This window comes from Mustela lutreola, chromosome 2 (assembly GCF_030435805.1).
Source record: "Mustela lutreola isolate mMusLut2 chromosome 2, mMusLut2.pri, whole genome shotgun sequence".
In the NCBI taxonomy this organism is placed as follows: domain Eukaryota; kingdom Metazoa; phylum Chordata; class Mammalia; order Carnivora; family Mustelidae; genus Mustela; species Mustela lutreola.
In genome coordinates, this window is record NC_081291.1 from 159,451,778 (window position 1) to 159,476,437 (window position 24,660).

The 24,660-nt window shown below is 37.4% G+C and overlaps 1 protein-coding gene and 1 long non-coding RNA gene across 6 annotated transcripts in view; one reads left to right on the forward strand and one right to left on the reverse strand.

Moving 5' to 3' along the window:
* Positions 1–1,721: 1,721 nt before the first annotated feature.
* On the reverse strand, positions 1,722–22,715 carry TEX55 (testis expressed 55). 5 transcript variants are annotated; one of them, XM_059164009.1, is made up of 4 exons: positions 21,120–22,715; positions 20,355–20,501; positions 18,052–18,111; positions 1,722–2,202 (listed from the first exon to the last, which is right to left on the reverse strand). In XM_059164009.1, exons 1-4 carry the CDS (start codon positions 22,368–22,370, stop codon positions 2,194–2,196), a joined length of 1,467 nt encoding a protein of 488 aa, XP_059019992.1. In that variant the 5' UTR covers positions 22,371–22,715; the 3' UTR covers positions 1,722–2,193. The 5 variants fall into 5 exon arrangements, with proteins under 5 accessions (XP_059019992.1, XP_059019991.1, XP_059019993.1 ...); XM_059164008.1 differs by having other exon boundaries at positions 18,052–18,114; XM_059164007.1 differs by lacking the exon at positions 1,722–2,202 and adding an exon at positions 6,780–8,282 and having other exon boundaries at positions 21,120–22,714.
* The window catches only part of LOC131825098 (uncharacterized), a 44,005-nt gene continuing 42,021 nt past the window's right edge, over positions 22,677–24,660 (forward strand). Inside the window, exon 1 of the long non-coding RNA XR_009351127.1 lies at positions 22,677–22,762. This is a non-coding gene — a long non-coding RNA (uncharacterized LOC131825098). The remainder of the gene's footprint in view (positions 22,763–24,660) is intronic.

The window sequence follows — 24,660 nt, forward strand, 5'->3', positions numbered from 1 at the left end:
TTTATAGATGAGGGCAGGGGGGTTTGAGGTAGCTAACTTGCCCAGGATTCCAGAGCTATGGAGGGGTGAAGACTCCTCTTGGTCTGTCTTCTTAGTCTGCACTCTTAAAGACTAGGCTATACTGTTTGAGTGTAGTTAGACAATTGGTGTAACTTTGAAAAGGACATTAAAAATCTTAAGTTATTAATGTGATCTTTTCCCTATTAACTAGTTAATGAGGTGAATAGAGAGTAGAATATTGTTTGTGGGATATGTGAGAAGATATTGCCTATAAAACTGGCTCACAAGTAAGTCTGCCAGAGCACACCAGCTCCTTGGGGAGTGGAGGTCACGAATCAGAGCTCAGCTTCTGCATTGGAAATAACTGAGCCAAACCTGCAGACTATGTGCGCAAAGTGCCTAGATCCGCCAATTCTCTAGTGCCTCTGAACACTGCTTTTTCTCTACCACGTCTTGACTCTCTCTGCAAATTTTACTGAAATATACGAATTCAGGCTCTTTGGCCTTTAATGGGTCCTCTCTCTGACTCAGCCCTCCTCTTGCTCAACACTGACATTCCCATATTCTTGTCAACTCCTGTAGATGATAAATGCTTAACTCAGTTCATATTTTAGACTATGGCCACCACAAGACAACTTTTTAACCCATTGAGCCACTCAGGTGCCCTCACAAGACAACTTCTTAAAGCAAACCTAGCCCTCTCCCAGGAAAGGGACATCCTATTATTAATAGACTCTTATAATTGGACAGGACATTAGCTCATTTCAATAACCAGTTATGGTTATTATATGGAATGATGACACGGAATAACTATATTCCAATAAAATAACCAGTTAGCCCAATTTTTCACCCAATGAAGAAATGCCTCTGTAACATCTCTGATAGCCAGTACTAAGGGGCAAGTCTATGAAGCCTGTTGTGTTTACTGCAGAAATTTTGTTCAGGATGTTGTACCCAATTACCCATGTTGGGTGTAAGAGGTCTAAATATTCCCTTTGGTCTCAGCATCTGGGATGATTGCATTTTTCCTAATCAACTAGTTTGTTTTATAACTATTTTTAAAACATTTTAAGCTACTGAACACTGTAAATCTTCAATCAAATTCAATCTCACCCCCACTCTTACCATTTTTCAATTGAAGCTGCTTGTCAAGTTACAAACAACCTCTGTTTGGCTCATTCCAGTACACACTTCTTTGTCTTCCTTTGATCTGGTCACTTAGCTACAACTAGAATAGCTGATGACTCCATTCTTCTCATACTACTCTCCTCTTCTGGCTTCCATGATACCGCATTTTTCCAGGCTTCCCCTAGTTCTCTGCTTGCTCCTTCCCAGTCCCCACTGTTGTCTCCTCTTGGGTCTGACCAGTTGCATTAGAAAACTCAAGAGCTGGATCCAGCTCTGGATTCTGAATCTGGCTCTGAAACCACCATCAGGGCTCAGCCCCTTCCTCCTTGCCTTTCACACATTCCCACTCCTTCATGGTTAGAAAGTTCAACAGTGAAAAAGAGCCACATTGTTTAGATTCAAGGAAAATAGTAAGAACTCCAGGTCTTTGTCTTCTTACAAGTATAAGTGTGTTTCTCTGCTTTTCTCCTGAAGAAGTTTCTCCTGAAATTTCTTTTTCTTTCCTTAGCCCCCAGCTCTTGAAGAGCAGTGAATTAGGTTGTGGCCTCTCTTAATTTGATTAAGTAAGTATATATACTTCTGATTTTGTAAAGTTTTTATTTTATTAGATATCGGGGGCAGAAAATTCTGTGATGCAGTGTAAAGCTATACTTTTAATCAGAAGTGTCCTGAGGACGTTTAAGAACATAAATCAGCCTTTGTGATTCCCTTCCTAAAAAACATTCAGTGGCTTCCTTTTGTGCTCAAGAGTAGGATCCAAGCCCCTCGCCGTGGCTTATTAGTTGCTCATGTATTCACCCACTTCACTGAGCACAACTCTCATCCTGTGTGTGCTCCAAACACATGGCTTGCACACTTGCCATTCTGGTGAGTGGAAATCCGTTTCCCACGGTGGTGCTGGGCTGCCTCCTTGTCCTTCCTAAAGGCCTTTCTGAGAGTGGCCTGCCCTCTCCACTCCAGTTATTCTTGCTCATGTAAACATGGTTTATTTCCTTCATAAAAATAATCAGGCTGGTATTACCTTGTTTATTTACTTGTTGCTTTTCTTCCTCTGCCTTCGCTGCCTCACTGAAACTAGAAGAGTTTAAAATGAATGAATGAGTTTCTGATTTGGAAGGTTTAGAGTGAATTAGATTTATTTGTCCTGGTGGAAAAACCTCCCCAAAACAACAAAAAAAAAAACCCAAATCAAAAAACCCTCACAACCATTGCATTAAATAATGCTTGAGGGCCAAAGGGCCAGTTTTATGAAGGAATCTGTATTTCTTTATGTATTGCTCTAAATTATTCTCAACCTTTAAAATATTCATTATTCTACTCTGATAAAAAAAATGAATGTATGTGCATTGCAGAAAATAAAAATCACTTTACTCCCTTATCTAGCGATAAACACAATATAGATTTTGGTGTAGCATCATTCATTCAGGAACTATTTGAGATACTATTATGTGTCAGGTACAGTTCCAGCAGGCATTAAACAGAAGGAATCCCTGCTCTTATGGCACTTTTGATCTTTCTTATTTGAATTCCCCCCACATAATTGGGATCATAACTTATTTAAAGTCATCTAAACCAGTTATTTTCACTTATAATATGATACAGACATTTCCCTATGGGATTATTCTACAATATAATCTTAATGGATATATTATATCCTGCCATATGAATATGTTATTATGTATTTAACTGAATCCCAAAGGTTGAAAATTCAGATTTACAATTTTTCATTATTATAAAATAATGTTGTAAATTTTCTTATACATACATTTTTAAACACATTTCATTATTTTCCTTGGTGTAAATTCCTAGAATTAGAGCTTCTGACTAAAAAGCATGTTTGTTTTAAAGTGTTTAGAATCATGTGATCCAACTGATTTCCAGAAAGTTTGTAAAATATACAAACATTCCACAACAGTATGATAAAGGGCCCATTTACCTCCACTTTAAGCCAGGTTAGTCACCATCTTTAAAAAGTTTTTTGTCTAAAATAATATTTAATTGGTATCTAATTTTTTAAAATTTATATTTCTTTGGCTATTTACATGTTTTCATCCATAACTGTCCCTTCATTCTTGGCCTTCTTTTTTGATTGGGAGTATTTATGGTTTTAAAAATTGATTTGTGGGAACTTGTCATATAGTTAGGATATTGACCTGCCATGTTTACCACAATTATTATTCTTGATTAGTCATTTACATTTTTGGTAACTTTCTTTCATACTTTTAGAATATTTCATGTCACTTACATAAATATTTTCCTTAATGATTTTCACCTTTGGCATTATGCTTAAAAAGGGCTTTCCAACTCAAGATTTTGTATTTCCCGATTCTTTTATTTCTTTCAGTCTGTCTTTTCCTACTTATCTCTTTAGAATATATGTACAGTTGTGTACATGTATGGATGCTATGTGGTATGGAGTAGATCCAACTATACCATCCAAATAATTAAACAGTAAGTCCAGCAACATTAATCAGGTGCATAGAATCTTATTGCATAGATGTGTCATAATTTATTTGATCCATCTGGGGTTGGACATTTTTGAAGTTGGAAAATTATGCCCACTTTTTTTCTCAGTATAAAAATTAGGCACAGATCTTCCTTATAAATTCTCCAGGTTCAGTATCTTATCTGGATGTGTCATTTGACTCTATGAGTGATTTCATTTTGGAGCAGTTTTGGTGATGACATGATGTGGCTGTGGGGGTAGGTGACTAAAACGGAGTGTAAAGGTCACGAGAAAGGAGGAGTCCTTTGTTACTCATAGCTCACTCCTTTCTCCCATGTCTGCCTACACTGCGTTTGGCTCTGAGGCTCTGCCTGGAAAAACGTTTCTCTCCTCTGCGGGCTTTGAGGTGGAACTTCGGCCCTGCTCTGTCCCATCTGCTTTCTGTTTTCAGAAATCACAAAAATCTCTGGTTTCTGTCTCTTCTGCTTTGAGTATCAAGATGGATTTACTTCTTTTCGTAAATCTTTACTGTAATTTTAATGGATTTTGAAAATAACTGCTCCTTCTTTTTTAAGCAAAACTACAACACAGAATTAGACAACTTAATTCTGCCTACAGACTCCTCTCTGTTGATAACAACAGGCCACCCTACCACTCTCTCTGATGTTAGGGTATTGCAAATTCTGCCAATGCTGCAAGAAAAAAATGGCCCTTGGAGAGCCTAATAAGGCACTGGAACACTAGTATTGTTTGCCACACATGAAAAAAAAAACAACAACCCCACAATTCTGAGTTTTAGCCTTCCATTATTCCCAAACAACTGACATGAAGATTCAAGCATAGATACACAGATCCCTGGAACCACACTTGGCCACATCTCTGTCAACAAAAATATATCCAGATACATGAGCACAAAAACATAACAGACATAATTGCACTTACATACTTACTTATATATATTTCACACTGATTACATAAGAAAAAGAAGAAGGCAAGTGGAGGAGATTGGGTAAGTAAAACAGTAAGTCAAGAAATAATAGGATTTATTTTGGGGAAATCATTTCATAGTATACACATATATCTGTAATAATTACATTGTGCACCTTACACAATGTTGTATGTTAATTATAGCTCAATAAAGCTAGACACACACATGTACACGTACATATAAATAAGAAGAGGCTAATTAAAAAAAAATAAAGCGTATGGAAGAGACTAAAGAGTAAAACAAGGGAATTTGTAAAGAGTGGAGGAGATAGGTAATTCTCCTGGAGGGCTCAGATATTCCTGTTCCTAATGATTCTGAGTTTCTCCTTTACCCTCCTCTGTCATAAACTAGACTTAAAAATATTAACGTCCACATTTATTCTTTTTTAAATAACAGGTTTGTTGATATGTAATTCATATACCATAAAACCCACTCTTTTGACATGTAGAATGCAGCGGGTTTTAGACCAGAGTTGTGCACCATCACCACTATCTAATTCTAGCACGTCATCATCACCGCCATAAGAAACCTCATCCTCGTTGCATTCACTCCCCATTACCCTTCCTCCTTTGCCTCTGACATCCACGAGTCTATTTTCTATATCTATAGATTCGTCTATGCTTGACATTTCACATACATGGGATCATATAACATGTGGCCTTTGTGTCTGATTTCTTTCACTTAGCAGAATGTTTTCAAGGTTCATCCAAGTCATAGATGTGTATCAGGACTTCATTCCTTTTTATAACAAATATTCCACTGTATATATATCTGTATATATATCACATTTTTTCCATTTTTCATTTTTAAAAATTGCGACAAAAAACACATGATATTGACTATCATAACCATTTTTAAATTTACAGCTCAGTGATATTAAGTACATACACACTGTTGTGCACCAGATGTACAGAACTTTCCATCTTGCAAAACTGAAACTCTATGCTTGCTAGACAACTCCCTATTTTCCCTCCCCCCAGTCCCTGGTAGCCATCATTTTACTTTGTTTCTATGACTCTGGCCTACTTTAGATACTTTATGTGGAATTATACACTACTTGTCATTTTGTGGCTGGTTTATTTCATTTAGCATAATGCCCTCAAGGTTCACCCAGACTGTAACTTGTGACAGAATTTCTTTCCTTTATAAGGTTGAATACTATTCCTTCGTATGTATTTATGATATTTTGTTTCTCCATTTATCTGTCAATTATCACATTTTTAAAATCCATTCATCAATTGCTGGTATTTGTATTGTTTCCACTTTATGGTTCTTTTGCATGCTGTTGGGAACAAGCGTGTACAAGGGTTTGTAGGGCCATAGATTTTCAGTTGCCTTGGGTATATACCAGGTGAGAAATTGCTAAGTCATATGATAATAAGACATTGAACTTTTTGAAGAATTGCCAGACTGTTTCCCAAAGTGGTTGTCTCATTTTACATTCCCACCAACAGTGTATAGTGTTCTAATTTTTCCACATCCCTGTCAACACTTGTTTTGGTTAGTCTTTTTGATTATAGCCATCCTACTGGGTGTGAAGTGGTATCTCATCTTGGTTTTGATTTCCATTTCCCTAATGATAAATGATGTCTCACATTTATTCCTTAAATGGAAGAGGGGAGGAAACAGGCCCAAGAAAACTGGTCTAGTAGCTTTGCTTTCTGTTACAGTGAGATCAGGCAGGCAGGGAATGCAGTGAGGGAGGGTCATTAGGATTCCTCAGATAAAATGGAATATTAATATTGTGGATAATAGCATTAAAATAATAACAGCTAACAGTGCCAGGCACTGTTCTAAGTTCTTTTACATGTTATCTCATTTAACACTTGGAACGCTCACACCTCATAGCTATTGGAACAACTTCTTCAGAAGAATCCTGGGAGGACTCCTTCAAGGGAGATCATATCTTTTGATTTCTGGTTGTTCTGACATTGAAACTTACTTCCCATGACATTTTTCTTCCATGTGGCCATCCGTGTCCTCTGTTAGCTACTCAGAAAAGGCCTTCTCTGAGACTCCACTTCCCCTCTTAGCTTGTTTCACCTAGATTCTCACCTTTAGTGTTTATCCCGGGGCCTGAGATTACTTCTTACCACTTAGGGACTAAGAACAGAATATACTTTTGGCTGACTGATCTACACTACACAGTTCTTTTAGTAGAGAGCCCGAGTCACTGAAAGTGAACCTGATCTCCCATCTTCCTTCTCCTTTCAGTTATATGTGCCCACATAGGATTATGGGGCCATACCAATCTCATCCCCTCTGGTTCAATGCCTTGTTGGCAAAAGTTCAAAATGACAGTTGTGCAATGAAGCCAATGAGAAGGGCTGAAATGACTGGGGTGGTCTGGTCTGAAGTGTTCTGCTTTGAAAAGTATAGTCAATCTGTCTGGTGGTAGGACTGAAAACCAGTGAACTAAATTTAATACTTAGTTTCAGATGTTACTGATAACATCCAAGTTTTCAAACACTAATAATCTTTGGGTTATTTTGTTCACCCAACTGACTATAACCTCAGTCATGTCACTCAAATTTTTCCCTTAAGTTATCCAGCTTTCATTTGGTTTTGCTGGCCCACAATCAACAGACAAGCTGCCTCTCTTGAGTGGAGAACATTTATTGAGACTGAGCACATGCACAATTTGTGGGCAATTGAAGGAACTAATTAAACTCTGAAGTTATCAGCAGAAGTTATCTAATAATTGTATAATTATTAGAAATGAATTTAGGCATAAAAGAAGTAGGATTGTGCTTGACCATTTAAACGAAACTTAATTCATTGTGATGCAACCACATAATCACACCAAGTCACCAGTGTAAAGAATCAAATCTGGTTTAATATTCCAATTGAAATTAAACAAAAGGTTCAGCTTACAAAAATAGTATTAGCTGATCATGTCAGTTATGATTGCTGGGCAGATACTCTCATACCAGACAGACCATGTTAAGGCTTTTGATTTTAAATACCAGTTCCACTGGTTACACAGTCTATATAATGTCGATACTCTTCAGGGGATAAAGGTAATGAGGAAGTGTGATTCTGCCTTTCCCACAGGTACTATGCACACAGGTGTGTACATAGTAGCATAATATGTTTGAATTTTGCTCTAGGTTAAAAACCAGAGGCAAGCTATCCCTAGGATTAGATTAAATTCCATCTACTAATGACAGAATATAACAGGCAGGGTTAAAGAGGAAAACAGTAAAAATATGTTGGAGGTATTACAACAATCACTTTCCATTAAGAGAGGGGGGAAAAAGGGCTATAAAAATTATTTTCCACATATTTTCTGATGGAAAATTTTATAAACAGCTTGGAGATATGATAGATTTGTATGCTTTATGAGAACTATGTATATAAATTGGTCATATTATTTTCTTGATCCTCCTTGAGATTTGTAAACTGACTATTGTGCAGTGCTTTGGAGGAATGAGTCTGAAATACCAATGCATTGATAAAATTAACATGCATATATTTTGTATGATTAGCCAGAGGTATCTGTAACTATCATGTGAATTTCTGAAGTAGATACTCTATAGATCTTTACTTAAAAATTAAGAACATATCTAGGCAGAGTCACTACCAATGACCATTCAAAAATCATTTTTCAGAGTGAGAGACAGAACATAGTGTTGATACTGAGGGTTGTAAACAATGCTGAGGAGAAATTCATTCTTTGTAGGTTTCACTTTTGTCTCTGTTTTCTATCATTTCCTGTACCTGAAGAGAATGAAAAAGAATTTTTTCCACTTGCAATTTTGGTCAACTTGGAATTACCATATCTTGTGGGGTTAAAATATATAGACATTTAAAATACAAAAGTCCTTGTAGTGACCTACTACAAATAATTCAGACTGGTAAGTCCAGTGTACCTGTTGTAATTTCAGGGGAACCATTAAAATATATATATTTTTAAAGATTTGTTTATTTATTTGAGAGAGAGAGCAGAGTTGGGGAGAGGTAAAGGAGAGAGAGTGTCAAGCAGACTCTGCACTGAGTGCAGAGTCCCACATAGGGCTCCACCTTGCAACCCTGAGGTCACGACCTGAGCCAAAACCAAGAGTCAGATGTTTGACTATGCCACCCAGGTGCCCCCATTAAAAAATACTAAAAGTAATTATTAGAGCAGTGACTCTATTATGTGTGATACTATAATTACACATACATATCATATACATTTTTCAAAACCTATAGAATTCACAACACAGAATTCTAACGTAAACCATGGACTTTAGTTAATGATAATATATCAATATTGGCTCATCACTGTTAAAATATGTACCACACCAATTCAAGGTGTCAATAACAGGGGAAACTAGGGGTGGGAAATGGGGAAAGGAGAAGGAAGTAACTGATAACTCACTGTACTTTCTGCTTAGTTGTTTTGTAAACCTAAAAACTACTCTAAAAATATAAGGTCTATCAATTTTTTGAAATCACCCTAATGAGAAACCAACAAAAAAAATTCAGGGCATATAACTTCTGAACTAATAGAAAACAGAGTGAAAAAAGAAAAAAAAAGTAGAGGAAAATAAACAGAACAGGTAGAACAAATAGCATATAGTTGGACAATAAATGTAAACCCAAATATATCCTTAATAACGTCAAGTATAAATGGGTTAAAATTAAAAGCATGTCAGATTTGAATAACATAAAAAATTCCATGCTATTTATAAGAAAGCCATCTAAAACTTAATGACAGAGTAAAGTTAAAAGCAATAAGCATATTATATCATTTAAAATTGACTAAAATAAATCTGATATAGATATCATAATACTAAATAGTCATTAGAGTTCATGATATGCCTCTTAATGATAAAAAGTTCAAGTTACCAGAAAAATATAAGAATCCTAATTCATACATGCCTAATAACATAACTGTAACTACATACACACAGCATAAATTAACAGAACTAAAGCAGACAAGCAAATTCACCATCATATTATAAGACTTGAACAACATATTTTGCAAACTTGATCTAATGAATGTATTTAGAACACTTGATCTAATGGGTATATTCTAATAATTGCAGAATAAATTTTTTCAACACCAATTAATTCACTCACAGTTAATCATATGTTGCATCATAAAGCAAGTCAACACATTTCAAATATTTGAAATCTTGTTTTATGAGTAAAGTGCAATTGACTCAGAAATCATTAACCAAAGGGCAATTATAAAATCCAGTATTTGGTAGTTTATATAAATAATGTCCTCAAACCCATGAGTTGAAGAAGAAACATAATGAAAATTAGAAATTATTTTGAACTAAATAAGTGAAAATACCACATAGTTAGACTTATGTGATAAAACCTTAAATGTGTGTGTTTTATACAAAAAAGTAAGAACTGCTTTCTATATGCAAGAATAAGCACTTACAAAACGAATACTGCAAATAACACCTGTATACTATGAACAAGAATCAACTGTTGTGATATACCACATTCATAAAATGAAGAATAAAAATCACATGATTGTCTTAAAAGATCAAAAAAAAATTGATGAAATTTAGCACCTTCTCATGATAAAAACTCTCAAAAGAAAGAATAGAAGGAAGTTACATCAACATAAGAAAGGCCATTTATGAAAAGCCTGCAGCTAACATCATACTCAGTGGTGAAAACCTGAAAGCTCTTCCTCTAAGTTCAGGAACAAGACAAAAATACCCACTCTTGCCACTTGAACATAGTACTAGAAGTTCTAGCCAGAGCAATTAGGCAAGGAAAAGAAATAAAAGATATCAAAACCAAGAAGGAAGAAGAAAAACAATCTTTTGCACTTAAAAATGGATTGTATTTTCAGGTATTTTTATAAGTAGCATAATTTTAGATCATAGTCTGAATATTGTGAATAGTATGTGATGTAGACTGAATTCAGTCATATTCCTCTGGTGAATGTTGAAGTAGAAAAAAAAAGAACTCTAAAATTCTTATAGAACCACAAAAGACCTTGAATAACAAATAAAGCTGGAGAAAGCCAAACAAAGATAGAGGCATCACACTTCTTTATTCCATATATAACAAGGCTACAGTAATAAAAACAAGTAATAAAAACAACAATATGGTACCAGTATAAAGACAGATATACAGAACAATGGAACAGAATAGAGATCCCAGAAATAAATCTATACATTCACAGTCAACTGATCTTCAATAGAGTGCCAAAGATAAACAGAGGAAAAGGAAACTCTTTTCAACAAGTGGTACTGGGAAAACTGTTTACACACAAAGGAATGAAATTGGACCCTTAAAAAATAATCAGAAAAATAATAATCATAATTAGTAATGGATTAAATACTTAAATATAAGACCTGAAACTGTAAAATTCCTAGAAAATAATGTAGAGGGAAAGCTTCATAGCATTGGTCTTGTCAATTATTTCATGCTTTCGACACCCAAAATACATGCAACGAAACTAAATAAGTGGGACTCCACCAAACTAAATATCTTCCATATAGCAACCTAAACAATCAAGAGAGTCAACAGGCCACCTACAGAATGGGAGAAAATATTTGCAAATCATTATTTGATAAGGGGTTAATCTCCAAAATACATATTGTAACACATAAAACTCAATAGTAAACAAATAAACTAATAAACTAATTTGAAAATGACATTTCTTCAAAGAAGACATACAAGTGACCAACAGGTATATGAAAGAATGTTCAGTGTCACTAATCATGAGGGAAATGCAAATCAAAACCACCAAAAGACATCATCTCACACCAGTTAGGGTAACTATTACCAAAACAAAAAGACATTAATTTGTAGGCAAGGGTGTGGAGAAATTGGAACCTTTGCCCACTATTGGTGGGAATGCAAACATAGTGTATCCACTATGGAAAACAGTATGGAGAATCTTCAAAAAAATAAAAAAAAATAGAACTTCATATGATCCAGCAATTCAACTTCTGGGATTGCTCTATTTATCCAAAAGAGTTGAAATCAGGATCTTGAAGAGATATGTTCATTGTAGCACTATTCATAGCAGCTATGATGTGGAAACAATCTAAATGTCAATCAACAGATAAATGGATAAAGATCATGTGGTATATACACATAATGAAATACTAGTCAGTCTCAAAAAGAACACAGTTTTGCGATATGTGACAATATGGATGAATAAAGACATTATGTGAAGTAAAATAAACCAGTCACAAAAAGACAAATACGGTATACATGTATACAAATACGGTATACATGTATACCTTACATGAGGTATAAAGTGCAAATTCATAGAATCAAGGAATAGAATGATGGTTTCCAATGGTTAGGGAGAAGGGGAAGTGGGGAGATACTAATTCATGGGCAGAAAGTCTCAGTTAAGTAAGATGAATAAGCTATAGAGATCTACTATATAACATTGTACCTATAGTCAATAATAATGTGAGGTACACTTAATAATTTGTTAAAATGGTAGATCTCATGTTAAATGTTCTTATCACAATAAAATGTTAAAAACAAATGGAAAAGACAATCAACAGATGCCAACTGCAAGATGATCCAATTTGAGATTATCAGATAGGCATTTAAAGCAGTTATTATAACTATATTTAATGAAGTCAAGGAAAATATACTGGAAATCAAAGAAAATATAAACTATCCCAGAAGATAAGTAGAAAATAAAGAGAAGGACCAAACAGAAATTTTAGAACTGAAAATTAAAAAAAAAATTCACTGGATAGGCTTAATAGAGAATAAAGATGACAGAAGAAAGAGTCAGTGAGCTTGAAAATAGAGCCAAGGAGTTATTTGACCTGGAGAGCAAGAAAATTGGAAAGAAATGAAGAGAACTTTATGGCATCTGTGGGATAATATCAATATCAAGGTCTAATATAAAGTTAGTTTGAGTATTAAAAGGAAAAGAGGGAGAGAGAAAGAATGGGGCAGAAAAATATCTGAAGAAACTGGCAGACAACTTCCAAAATTTGATGAAAGACATAAATTTATAAGATTTAAGTGGCTCGGCTAACTCCCCAAATCATAAATTCCAATGAACACCATGGTAAAACCTCTGGAAACTAAAGAAAATGAGAATATTATGAAGGCAGTCAGGAAAAAATGGCCCATTATGTAGAAGGGAACAACAATTTGGATGACTGTGGATTTCTCATCCAAAACCATGAAGGCCAGGAATGAGTAAAATCACTTTTTTAAGAGCTGGACAAGTCAATTCAGAATTCTATAGCCAGAAAAAATGTTTTACAAGAAGGAATGTGTCAGAGATTATCAGGTGAAAGAAAACCAAGAGTCTTCTTTGCCATCAGTGCTGCAGTACAAAAAGTGCTGGAAGGGGGCGCCTGGGTGGCTCAGTGGATTAAAGCCTTTGCCTTCAGCTCAGGTCATGATCCCAGAGTCCTGGGATCGAGGTCCTAGGATGGAGACCTGCATCCAGAGCTCTCTGCTCAGCAGGGAGCCTGCTTCCCCCTCTCTCTCCGCCTGCCTCTCTGACAACTTGTGATCTCTGTCTGCAAATAAATAAATAAAATCTTTTTTAAAAATGCTGGAAGAAGTTTTTCAGGTTGAAAGGAAATAACTTCAGAGAGAAATACAAAAATTCACAAAGGAAGTAAGAACATTAGAAACAGAAACTATGTAGATAAATGTAAAATATGACTTTTGTTTTCTCTTAAGTTCCTTAAAATACATATGATTATTTAAAGCCAAAATAATTGACTTGTGGGAGTTTTCACTTATGTAGAAAGTGATGGATATGACAACTTTAACATAAAAGAATAGATGGGACTAAAGGACTCTGTATGATAATAAAGTTTCCTTTTCATGTGCAGCAATACAAGTATTAATTGTATACTGTGGAAGGTTAGCAATACATATTGCAATCCCTAGAGCAATTACTAAAAAATAATAAGAGGTATAGCTAAAAACCAATATACAAATTAAAGCAGAATACTGAAGTTATTCAAATAATCTAAGAGAAAGTGATGACAAAGGAAGAAAAGAATGAAAAAGACAAAAAAATGAGAGCTCTAGATTCAACCATACTGATAATTAGGTTAAATGCTAATGGCTTAAGCCAGGGATTAGCAAACTTCTTCTGAAAAGAGCTGGATACTACATATTTTAGGCATTGCAGAACACATACTATTTGTTGATGCTATGGAATCTCCCTCTCCCTTTATTTTCTTGAAGTTATTTCTCTTCTTCTTCCTTTGTCCTTCCTTCTTCTCCTTCTTCCTCTCTCGTCTCTTCCTTCTCCTCCTCCTCCTCCTTCCTCTTCAACCACTTTAAAATGGCAAATTCTTTCTAACCTTACGGGCCATTTAAAAGTAGGTGGTCCATAGTTTGCCTACCCTTGTTCTAAATGGCTCAATTAAAAAGCAGAGAATATCAGAAAAGATAATAAAGACCCAACTATGTAGTACCTACAAGGGACACAATTCAAATATAAAGCATAGATAGGTTGAAAATAAATGGATGAAAAAAATATATACCAAGTGAACTATTAGATATGAAGGCTGGACTGGCTGTATTAATATCAGAGAAAATAGACTTCAAGGCAAAGAATATTACCAAGGAGAAAGCTAGACATTTCATAATGATAAAAGAGTCAATTAATCAGAAAGACATAATAATCACAAATGTGCATGTACCTTGCTGTTTTCAGATGTCCTGGTGTTAGTGTAGGGAAAAAGAACCCAAGAGAAACTCAGTAAATCCCTGAGTTGAGAAGACAAAGCTGAGATCCTGGGGAAACCAAGACAGTTATAGTACATAGGACAGAGTGCCAGAGATGAGAGAATGGTACAGAAAGCACTCTGGAAAGTTGCAGAAAGTCCCCTTCAAGTTATCCTCTGAATATCAATCAGTGTATGTGTGTGAGAAAACTAGCAGAGGCCTCGGCAAATTGATCTACAGGAACAGTGCCTATTACCACCAGTCAAACTGGAAAACTTCATGATTCATGGAGCATTGGGTAGAATACTCAAAAGGGTCTTACCTCAGAAGTGGGAAATAATTAGCCCTAGACTGAAAACTCTTCTGCTCCTCTAAAAAATCTTAAAAGCAAAATCTGAAAATATCAAGCTGTTTCCAAGTAAATTAGCAGGGCCCCAAAATAAAGTCCAAGAATATTTACAAGAATACAAAAAATTCTACCACCCATCCAAGGCAAAATTCATAATATCTTATACAAATCAAAAATTTCCAGGTATATACTTACAATGAATACAATGTTATGTGTCAATTACAGCTCAATAAAAAAAACTACCAAGCATATAAAGACCAGGAAAATTAAAACCATTATTATAACTGTATTCTCTATGTGCAAAAAGTGAAGTAGAGATATCATCACTCTAGAAAAGACACAAACTAAACTCCTAGGGATGAAACTACAGAATTATAATGTATGCAGTGAGAAACATACTTTATTATTAATGGGAATTTAGACACTGCAGAAAACAAGATTAGTAAACTTGAAGACATAGTGATAGAAAGTATCCAAAATGATATAGAGGGAAGAAATTTAATAGAGAATCAAGTGAGCTGTGAGACAACTTCAAAGGGCCCATTATATGTGTAACTGAGTTCCAAGAGGAGGAAGCTGAGACAGAAAAATGTCTGAAGAAACATTTGGCTGACAACTTTCCAAATATGATGAAGACCATGAGCCCACAGTTCCTAGAAGTTCAAAGCACCACATAAGAAACATGAAGAAAAGCAGAGCAATGCCACTTTAAGTGAGAGTATAAACTGATCAAAGTATTTTGGAAAACTTTTGGGCAGCCATCTTTTAAAGCTGAACTTAGGTCAATACCCTACAACTTAGCAATTCTCTTTCTAGGTATGAAACCAATAGAAATGCATGTACATATGCACCAAGAAGTAAGTACAAATGTTCACTGCTGCATTATTCAGAACAACCCAAAGTCTAACTCAGAATAGAGGGTACAGAAATAAAAAGGAATGAGTATGCATAAGATGAATGAATCTCATAAACATACAGTTGCTCAAAAGAAGCCAGCCCTCAAATAGTACATAATATTTGATTTCATTTATATAAAAATCTAAAAAAAAAAAAAAAACCAAACTAATCTAGAAGTCAGAATAGTGGTTATTTTGTGGAAAAGAAATGGTAGTGATTGGAAACAGGCACCATATGGGATTTGATGAGCTGGTAACATTCTATCTCTTGACGTAGTCAGTAGTTTCATGGGTCTATTAAATTAGTGGTAATTTGTCAAGTTGTACAGTTTTGACTTGTGTAATTTCCTGTATGTATGCTTGAAGAGTTTTGAAAATGAAAATAGACATATTTTATTACATTACCAGAATAAGGGAGAAAAGATCATGCAATCATCTCAATAGATATAGAAAAATAATCTGATAAAGATAATGATTCATGATGAACAACTCTCAGAAAACAGAATAAGACAACAACTTCCTTAATATGGTTAATAGTATCTATAGAACACGCCAAACATCATACTTAATGGTTAAATAGGGAAAACTTTTTTTTTTTTTTAAAGATCAAGAGCAAGCAAAGTGAACTACTGTAGCTACTTCTATCCAATATTAATTCTACTAGAGATCCCTAACTAGTGTAGTTTATCAGTCAGTGTCCCAACAAAAAATAGACGGCACATTCAAAATAGAATTCAATAAAGGTTCATTCAGAAAGGGTTCATTCAAAAGAATTAGGCATAGGGGAGTCACAGAAGATAACACAATAATCCAAAGCCAGTAAAAGTGGAGATAACCTCTTAACCTTGAAGGTCAAGAGGAGAGGACATTATTGGAATTCAGAAGCAAAAGTCATGTAAAAAGTTGCCTTGAGAGGAGCAGTGACCTCCAGACAACTCAAGATAGGTCATAAGGGAAAAGACCAGGGAAATAAACCTGATCTCACTCTCTTTCCTCAGCCCAATCATCCTCCAGAGTTTCCCATTGGTTTAACCCATCCGGAAGTCAGAAGGAATGAAAGCCTGTTGATCTAGTCTGTATGGATTAGCTACTTTATAGGGTAGAAAAGGAAAAAAGGTGGATCTGAAGAGGCAAAGAGAAGATACATAATAAATGCAATAAGACAAGTGGGAAAAAAAGGATAAGGATCAGAAAAATCAAATAAAACTCACTATTTGCAAATGATATGATTATATATGTAGAAATACCCACACTATCTACAAATACATGTTTAGAATTAATAAGTTGAATTCAGTAAGGTTGCTGGATATAATATCAGCAAAAAATTGCTGTATTTCTATATGCCAGCATATAGAACCTGAAATTTCAAAAACTTCTATTTACAAAGGCATCAAAATGATAAAATGCCTATGAATAAGTCTATCAAAAATATGTAAAATCTTCGTGCAAATAATAACTGTACTGAGAGAAATTAAAGACCTAAGTAAATGCAGAGGATAAAGGATTAGAAATACTGTTTCAAGCCATCCCTTCTTCCCAAATTGATCTACAGATTCAGCACAGTCCTAGTAAAAATCTCATCAGTGTGTGTTTCTAATTGTGTATGTGTTTGTGATTTGATAAATATTGATATGGGAATGCACAGGCCTAAGAATAACAAGGTATTTTTAAAGAGAAGTAAGATATGATGACTTCCTCTGATTGACTTAAAGACTTATTTTAAGGTATACGAAATTAAGACAGTCTTGTATGGAGCAAGGATAAACAAATATACCATCAAACTTAACTAAAAAGCAGTATGGGAGGTACGGTCCTTTTACTAAAGGTGCTTGGTTAATTGGATGTCTGCTTAGAAAAGAAAATGTAACTTGATCCCACCTTACACCCCACATAAAGTCAATTCTGAAGTGACTGGATATCAATGTCAAAGGCAAAATAAAGTAAGTTTAACCCCCTGCCACCTCCCCCAAAATCTACAGCTCTCTATGAGATAATATAAGGGGGCTATGTCAGGAGTTTGGACTAAGAAGACTTCCAAAAGAGGACACCAGAGGCACTAACCATGAATTAAAAAGTTTGTAAATGTAACTGTATCAAAATTAAGAATTTCTTCACAGACCTGTACCCCTGGGGATAAAAATACATTATATGTTTATAAAAAAATTAAAAAATTAATAAAAAAATTAAGAATTTCTGTTCATCAAAAGATACCTTCAAGAGATTAAAAGGGAAGGCAGAGAGCAGGAAAAGAAACCTGCAAGAAACTCAACAAAGGGCTCATACCCTTCTAGAAATCATATAAAACTGTGACAAGTGAGTAAGAAAAAGACAAACAATAGAAAAAGAAGTACTTCCAAATGGCCAATAAACAAGTTAAAAGGTATGCAGCTGCCTTAGTCATCAGGAAAAAGCAGATGGACGCTGCAGATGTTACTACTTACCCATGAATATGGCTAATGCTAAAAAGACATTAGCGTTCAACATTTTATAAGTGCTCACTTCATGATAACCCATGGAGTTGGACATGTTTTGTTTTGGGTGCATGTATGTGTGCTGCATTTTACAATAAATAAAATTAAAAGCTTGTTCTCTTTCTCCTATTCCATACCTGGCACAGCATAAAACTGAGGGGGTCCTCTGGCTTTTCATAGACTAAGTTCTCAGTGATCTGCTGAGAGAGAGCATGAGGCATCACATTATGGTTTGAGCTGAAGTGGTGAGGTTCTAGCTGAAGCTGCGTTTTGCACTAACCCAACACCATAATCTTTTAAAGAGATGTATGTATTTCTACAAAGTGACAAATTACTTTCTAACTACTGATAAAACAAGACAAATTAAAGTAAAATATAGAAGAATAAAAATTTCATAATAAATAGCAACGGACATTTTTCTAGCTTTCAAGATCAAACAAGTAGTGAGAAAGTTTTAGACAAAGTTTTTGTTTTGAGAATTGTGATTTGCTAGCCTGAGAAATAACTGAATTAATCGCTTTATCTTTATTCAAAAGAAAAATCTTTTGAGTAAATTAAAAACACAATATGTCTTTACATAGAAACTTCCTTGTGAGGTATTTGATTTTAAAAGGTGAAAAAGATGTTTAATGTTTATAATAATAAATGAGAAAGCATATACAAAACTTCAAAATTCACTTCCATAATTTGTTGTTATTTAATAACTCAAAAAATTATAATAAAGTAAGCAGAAGTCTCATTTGCAGGGAATAACCGTGGGGCAAGTTTCTGGTATAAAATATTTAATATCCGTTTAATGCACCCATGCCAATTACATATTTCATATGTTTCTATTGAGCACATACTTGATAACTAATTTTTCTTATAATAATGTTGTATTTTCAAGTATTGTTTTTCCTTGACAGATGAAGGAAATTATTTATAAAATGATTTGATTTCTACTTTCTTCAATTCATTAATAATTTGTAGTTCTCTCATTAAAGCCAGAAAACCCAGCCATTAGCACTCTCCCACAAAAGGATATTTTAAGAAAGAAAAGGCATAGAGCAGGGTGGAGTAAAATCACTCTGTGTTATATGAGGAAACTAAGATTCACTGAAGTTAATTAATTTTCCCCAAATAACAAAGATGAGAATTGGCAAGGTTAGGTTGGGGCTTTGGCTAACAGATTGCATAATTTGTGTTCTTGCCTCTATACCCTACTTCCTGAAACTTAAACTTTCCCAGTTTAAATTTTTTTTGTCTCCCAGTTTGCACATTTTCATTTGAGGTAGACCATTTTTATTTTACACCTTTCTAACCACAACGTTACTACATGTACACATTATGATATAGATACTTGTGCCTTGGTGGGTAATAATATTAACATAAAAATAAATATTTGGAAAAACAAAAACAACCCACCAAATAACAAAAAATTATATAAATGTGATAATCTCTTCTAATTCTCTACTGACCAAGAAAACGTCACACTTTCAAGGAGGCTCCAGCCCCATATCCTGAGGTCAATGAAATTTGTAACTTCAAGAATTATCTTTATTTTTTTAAAGATTTTATTTATTTATTTGTCATAGAGAGAGAAGCGAGAGTGAGCACAGGCAGACAAGAGTGGCAGACAGAGGCAGAGGGAGAAGCAGGCTCCCTGCCAAGCAAGGAGCCTGACGTGGGACTCGATCTCAGGACGGTGGGATCGTGACCTGAGCCGAAGGCAGCCACTTAACCAACTGAGCCACCCAGGCATCCCTGTAACTTTAAGAATTAAAAGCAACTTTCAACTACTTCTTTTTCTCCCTAAGAAATGCAGTTTTTAGATGGTCCCAGATTGGTCATCTTGTGAAAGTATTATATTTGTGCCTGAAAAAGCTTTTTTCTTGCCTTTTCAATTGCCAATATTTTGTCAATTGTCAATATTTTCAATTGCCAATATTTCCTTCCCAGTCTGACTCAAGCTTTAAGCCTTGGCCAACTTTTTCCCTATCAACTAACCTGCCTTACCTCTAATCCCCTGAAGGGCTTCATACTACAGTAAGTAGCATTCTTTGTTTTTTGTCTCCCCCCCACAATTTATTTACTTATTTATTTATCTGAAAGAGAGAGAGAGCATGAGGTGGGGGAGAAGCAGAGGGAGAGGGAGAAGCAGACTCCTCGCTGAGCAAGGAGCCTGATGTGGGGTTTGATCCCAGGACCCCAAGATCCTGACTTGAGTCTAAGGTACACTACCTCCACTGACTGAGCCCCCCAGGTACTTTCATTCTTTGATATTTCTCATTTACCACTTTTGGTTAACACATTTCAGTGCACTTACTGACTTCTCAATGAGTTTATATCCTTTTTATAACAAAGACCCATTCTTGTACCTCTACGAGCCAGGTCCAAGTTTGTCTTTTACATTGTAATCCCTGTAAAGCTCACTCTTAAAGAACAGGGTTGAGAGGTTTACCTGGAATATTTGCAGAATGTGGTGCTTCTCCATGTATCGTAGTGAAACTTGATAAGGATCTTCATATACAATAGGAGGGAACTGCCTCCTATAAGTTTGATTGTATCCAAAAGATTTCCTTCCTTCTTGGTGTTCTGGAACATCATCCTGAAATAGAAATATCCCCCCACCAGAGAGTCTTTAATAAACTGAAAAGACCCAGGAAGTTCTGTTGTTATTGTTGTTATTATCGGTGGAATCTGGTGTTGGAGGGACCTGAACACCGGGAACTGGAGAAAAGACACACTCTGATGACAAACCTGACTGGTCCCCCTGGCAACATAATGCACCTCAAGTCCCGGGACGTACCTTACACATCTCCAATCTACTTCAAATACTTTTCCCTTCATAGGGATCTCCAACTGATTCCGAAAGCCTTTCCTTTGGAGGAATCCCATAGAGGGGAAATGACTTAGTGCCCCACAGCAGGAAGCAGAACTAGGTCTTGAAACCCAGGTCTCCTGAATCCTGGCTCATGATCCTTCCTGAATGCCCTTCCTGTAGCAGCAGAACAACAAATCTACTTCCCACCCTATTTCCTGCCTTTCTGGGATCTCCTGCCCTTCCTGAATCAACTGCAGGTTTATTCCTCAAAGATTGAATAGGCAGGTTTATTCCTCATCTTTGATTCAACATGTACCCTCTCCCTGCCCCCATACCAACACAACAGGCCCTTGCCTTGGCCTCCAATCCCCCAGGTGGTTATCAAATGCCCCTTTAACCTACAGGCTTGGTTTCTACAGCTTCAGTTTTTTCTTGACTGATGATATAGTCCAACTTGGGTGAGATATAGGGGAATCTCTGGGAATATACTTGGTCTTTTGCTTGCAAATCACTGGTGAATCTGGCACTAAACGAGCCAAAGGTTGGCAGATAGGTCTCACTTTCATTGTCAGTCTCAACTGAAACTGGAGAATTGTCACCGGTGGTTTCTTTGGTCTCAAATTCACAGGGTTCTATTCTGGGCTCAGCTTCTTTGTACGCCTTAATGTCACCAAACTGGGCAAATATTCTGTCGTCATACTGGCCAGGTGCTCCATAGTTAGCTAGGTAGTCCTTGTAGTAATTCTCTTCAGCCATTAAGTGTTCCATCTCCTCGCTGTAGTCAGCATTGTCAACGAAAAGGTGATCGGCACTGCGGTCAGCTTGGTCAGCAGCTTCCTCATACACATCTTGGTGAGTCTTTAGAGATGGTACGAGGTCAGCTTGGTTAGATGGTCTATGACCAATCTTTTCAGAAGTTCTTCGTTCAGCCAGGCCAGACAACCTGCTGTCCATCTTTTCAGAAGTTCTTCGTTCAGCCAGGCCAGACAACCTGCTGTCCATCTTTTCAGAAGTTCTTCGTTTGACCAGGCCAGACAACCTGCTGTCGATCTGTTCTAAAGTTCTGTTGTCAGACTGGCTGGGCATTCTGTGGCCAATCTGTTCAGAGGCTCGTTGTTCTGATGAGACAGACGATCTATGGTGACTCTGCTCATAAGCTCTTGGCTCAGTCTGGCTGGAGATTCTGCGGTCAATCTGCCCGTAATCTCTGCTTTCAGCCTGGTGGGGGGACTTCCTGCGTTCAGACTGCTCAGAAGTTCTTTGTTCAGGTGGTAGAAACATCTGGCTGTCAGTTTCTTCCACCTGTACATGATTGGATTGTCTAGATGTCCTCCTGTCTGTCTGTGCATACATTCTTGGGTCGTCCTGATCAGATGCACTACGCTGAGCAACATTAGCGTGGTCAGATCCCCTGAGATCCATTTGATCAGAAGCTTGGAGCCCGGTGGGTTCAGATCCTTTGCGGTCAGTCTGTCCGGACATTCTTTGGGCAGCCTGCTCAACTGTTCTGGGATCAGTCTGGTCCTCTACATTTTCTTCATCCTGGTTCTGCCAGTTGTCTTCCTGGCCATCTGTGTGGCTGTCATCTGGGGACTTGGCTGTGCTTTCAGGTGCCAAGGATTCTGCGGGAGCCTCTTCGGGAGGCTCTTCCATTTTCTGCCCTGGCTGGTCTAGGTTGCCAGACGCGGTGGGTGGGGCCGACCTGGTCTCCTAGGTGACCTTCACAGGGTGGGCGACGTTGCCGCCCACAGCTTTGTTCGGGCCTCTGGGCGCCAGCTCTTCTGGGTGCTCGGGCGCCACCTGGCCCGAGTTAGAACTGCCTCGGGCTCTGTGTGCCGCCAGGAGTGCCCCGTCCGCCGACGCTCAGTGTGGACGCGAGAGCAGGGCGGGTGCTCTGGTCGTGACAAGAGGTGATGACCTCACGCGACGGTCGCCGCCGCCCAGCCACTAGGCTCCGGTCTCTGTGAATCGACGCCCCAGAACTGTACCCACCGCCTGTTCTTGTGGAAGCTCCCAGCGGGCGTGCGAACCGAAAAAACGTTCAGGTACCTCGCCTCGAATCGCCACCGCAGGGTTAGCCGAGGAGGCTGCGGCCGACCACCGGGGGGCAGCACACACGCTCGGCGCTCTTGGCCGCCGTCCAATCAGATCCGCGCTCCGAGCCGCCGGCTCCCGCCGCCTTGCTGTGGTGCGGCACTGCGGGGTTCGTGCCCCCCGCGGCGCCAGGGAATGCCCCTGCGAGCTGCGCCGTCTGCTTTAGACTCGAACCGGTATTGTAGTGATGTGGCCAAATCCTTGTGTTTTTTTTTTTTTTTTAATTTTTAAGAAACCATTTGAAAAATCCTGCGTGTACAAACAGTGCCCGTGCTGTTTTCAGTGGTGGCGGGCCGAGTTTAGTCCCCTAACACTCCCCTTAGCAAAGCCCGATGGATCCTTCCTCGCAGTCAGAGTGTAGAGACCAGAGATTTGCTCTCTTCCCCTCCGTCACCACCGCGGACCCCTGGGCGATCACTGCTGCGGGATCACCTCCTTCTCTGTCTCTAGGGACCAGTGGGCAGCTGTTTCCCTCCCTCCCCTTTGAAAGAGCTGTCTTGGCTGCGGAAACTTGGGGCTGTGCAAGTCCCACGGAGGGTGTGTTGGGCGGGGTGGGGGAAGTCGTTTTGTATAGTTTGCTTGTTGGTTTTCTGAATCAGACATACGTGGAGGTCTAAAGGGAAGAGAGGAGATCCAGTGAGAATGGGCTCTAAAATCCCCCCCATTTGATGGGCTTATAGCAGAAGGGAGAATTAGGGTTAGGACCAGGGTTCCGGAAAGAAAGGGAGTAAGAAAGGTGGGGGGGTGGGGAGATAGGTAAAGGACCGTATAACAAGTGGGGGAATTTGCACCTGATGGTGTTGGCCACTGTGCTCTGGATTGTGAGATGTGGCCCTCCACGTAAAGTTTTGAAATAAACTTTAAGAATCCACTTCAGGCCAGCATGCCCCCTACTTTCGGGAGTGGGGGCAGTACAGAGGTGGTGTCTGATGAGACATTTATTTATCTGATTCTGCAAAGCCTGAAATCACTGAGGCAGGCCAACCACGGGTCGTATCATACCAGATATGCCTTTAGTATGGGTTTAATTCCATTCAGTAATAAGAGATAACACTTAAAATTCAAATGCAGATAGTTGTGATCAAGATATGAGGGCGCCTGGGTGTCTCAGTGGGTTAAGCCGCTGCCTTCGGCTCAGGTCGTGATCTCAGGGTCCTGGGATCGAGTCCCGCATCGGGCTCTCTGCTCAGCGGGGAGCCTGCTTCCGTCTCTCTCTCTCTGCCTGCCTCTCCGACTACTTGTGATTTCTCTCTGTCAAATAAATAAATAAAATCTTTAAAAAAAAAAAAAGATATGAGAGGAAGGGTGGGTACCCTTGAAGCCATACTTAGAAGCAAATAGGAGAATCTAGGTACACCGAAGTAAAATCATTTATGTAATAGTTCCCAGAACGTAGTAGGTGCTCAAGATGTGTTTGTTGAGTTTAAGTGTATGAAGGATCCTTATTTATTTAAAAATGTCTGGAGGAAATAGACCACATTTCTGGGAAAATAGGCAATAGGCTATGATTTACAATTTCAAAGAGGCATTGATTTTATAGACTTGTTTTTCTATTTATAAGTTGAATTTAATCACTGTAGAAAAGAAAAACAAACACAAAGAAAAAAAATTCCCCAAACACCCAAAGAAGAACATTTATTAACATTTTAACATATATCCTTCCAGAATTTCCCCACTCATGTCTGTACGTCTAATAGCTATAGTTATGCGTATATTTTACAAAATAGAATAAAACTGTGCAATTGTTCTATAAACTGCATTTTCATTTAACACTGTGGTATAAATGTTCTTCCTTGTCAATAGATGTAATCTAAATTAAAGAACACTGGCTTTTGGAGTCAGACCAAGT

Bases quoted from the DNA above. Each gene is read 5' to 3' on its own strand.
- TEX55 (XM_059164006.1), bottom strand. From the start codon at position 22,370: ATGGAAGAGCCTCCCGAAGAGGCTCCCGCAGAATCCTTGGCACCTGAA. The intron at 18,115-20,354 runs GTAAACCTCTCA...GCTCTCTCTCAG, and splicing joins ACATTCTGCAAATATTCCAG to CAGATCACTGAGAACTTAGT. The intron at 8,283-18,051 runs GTATGGAATAGG...CATTCTCTTCAG, and splicing joins TCAGTTTTATGCTGTGCCAG to GTACAGGAAATGATAGAAAA.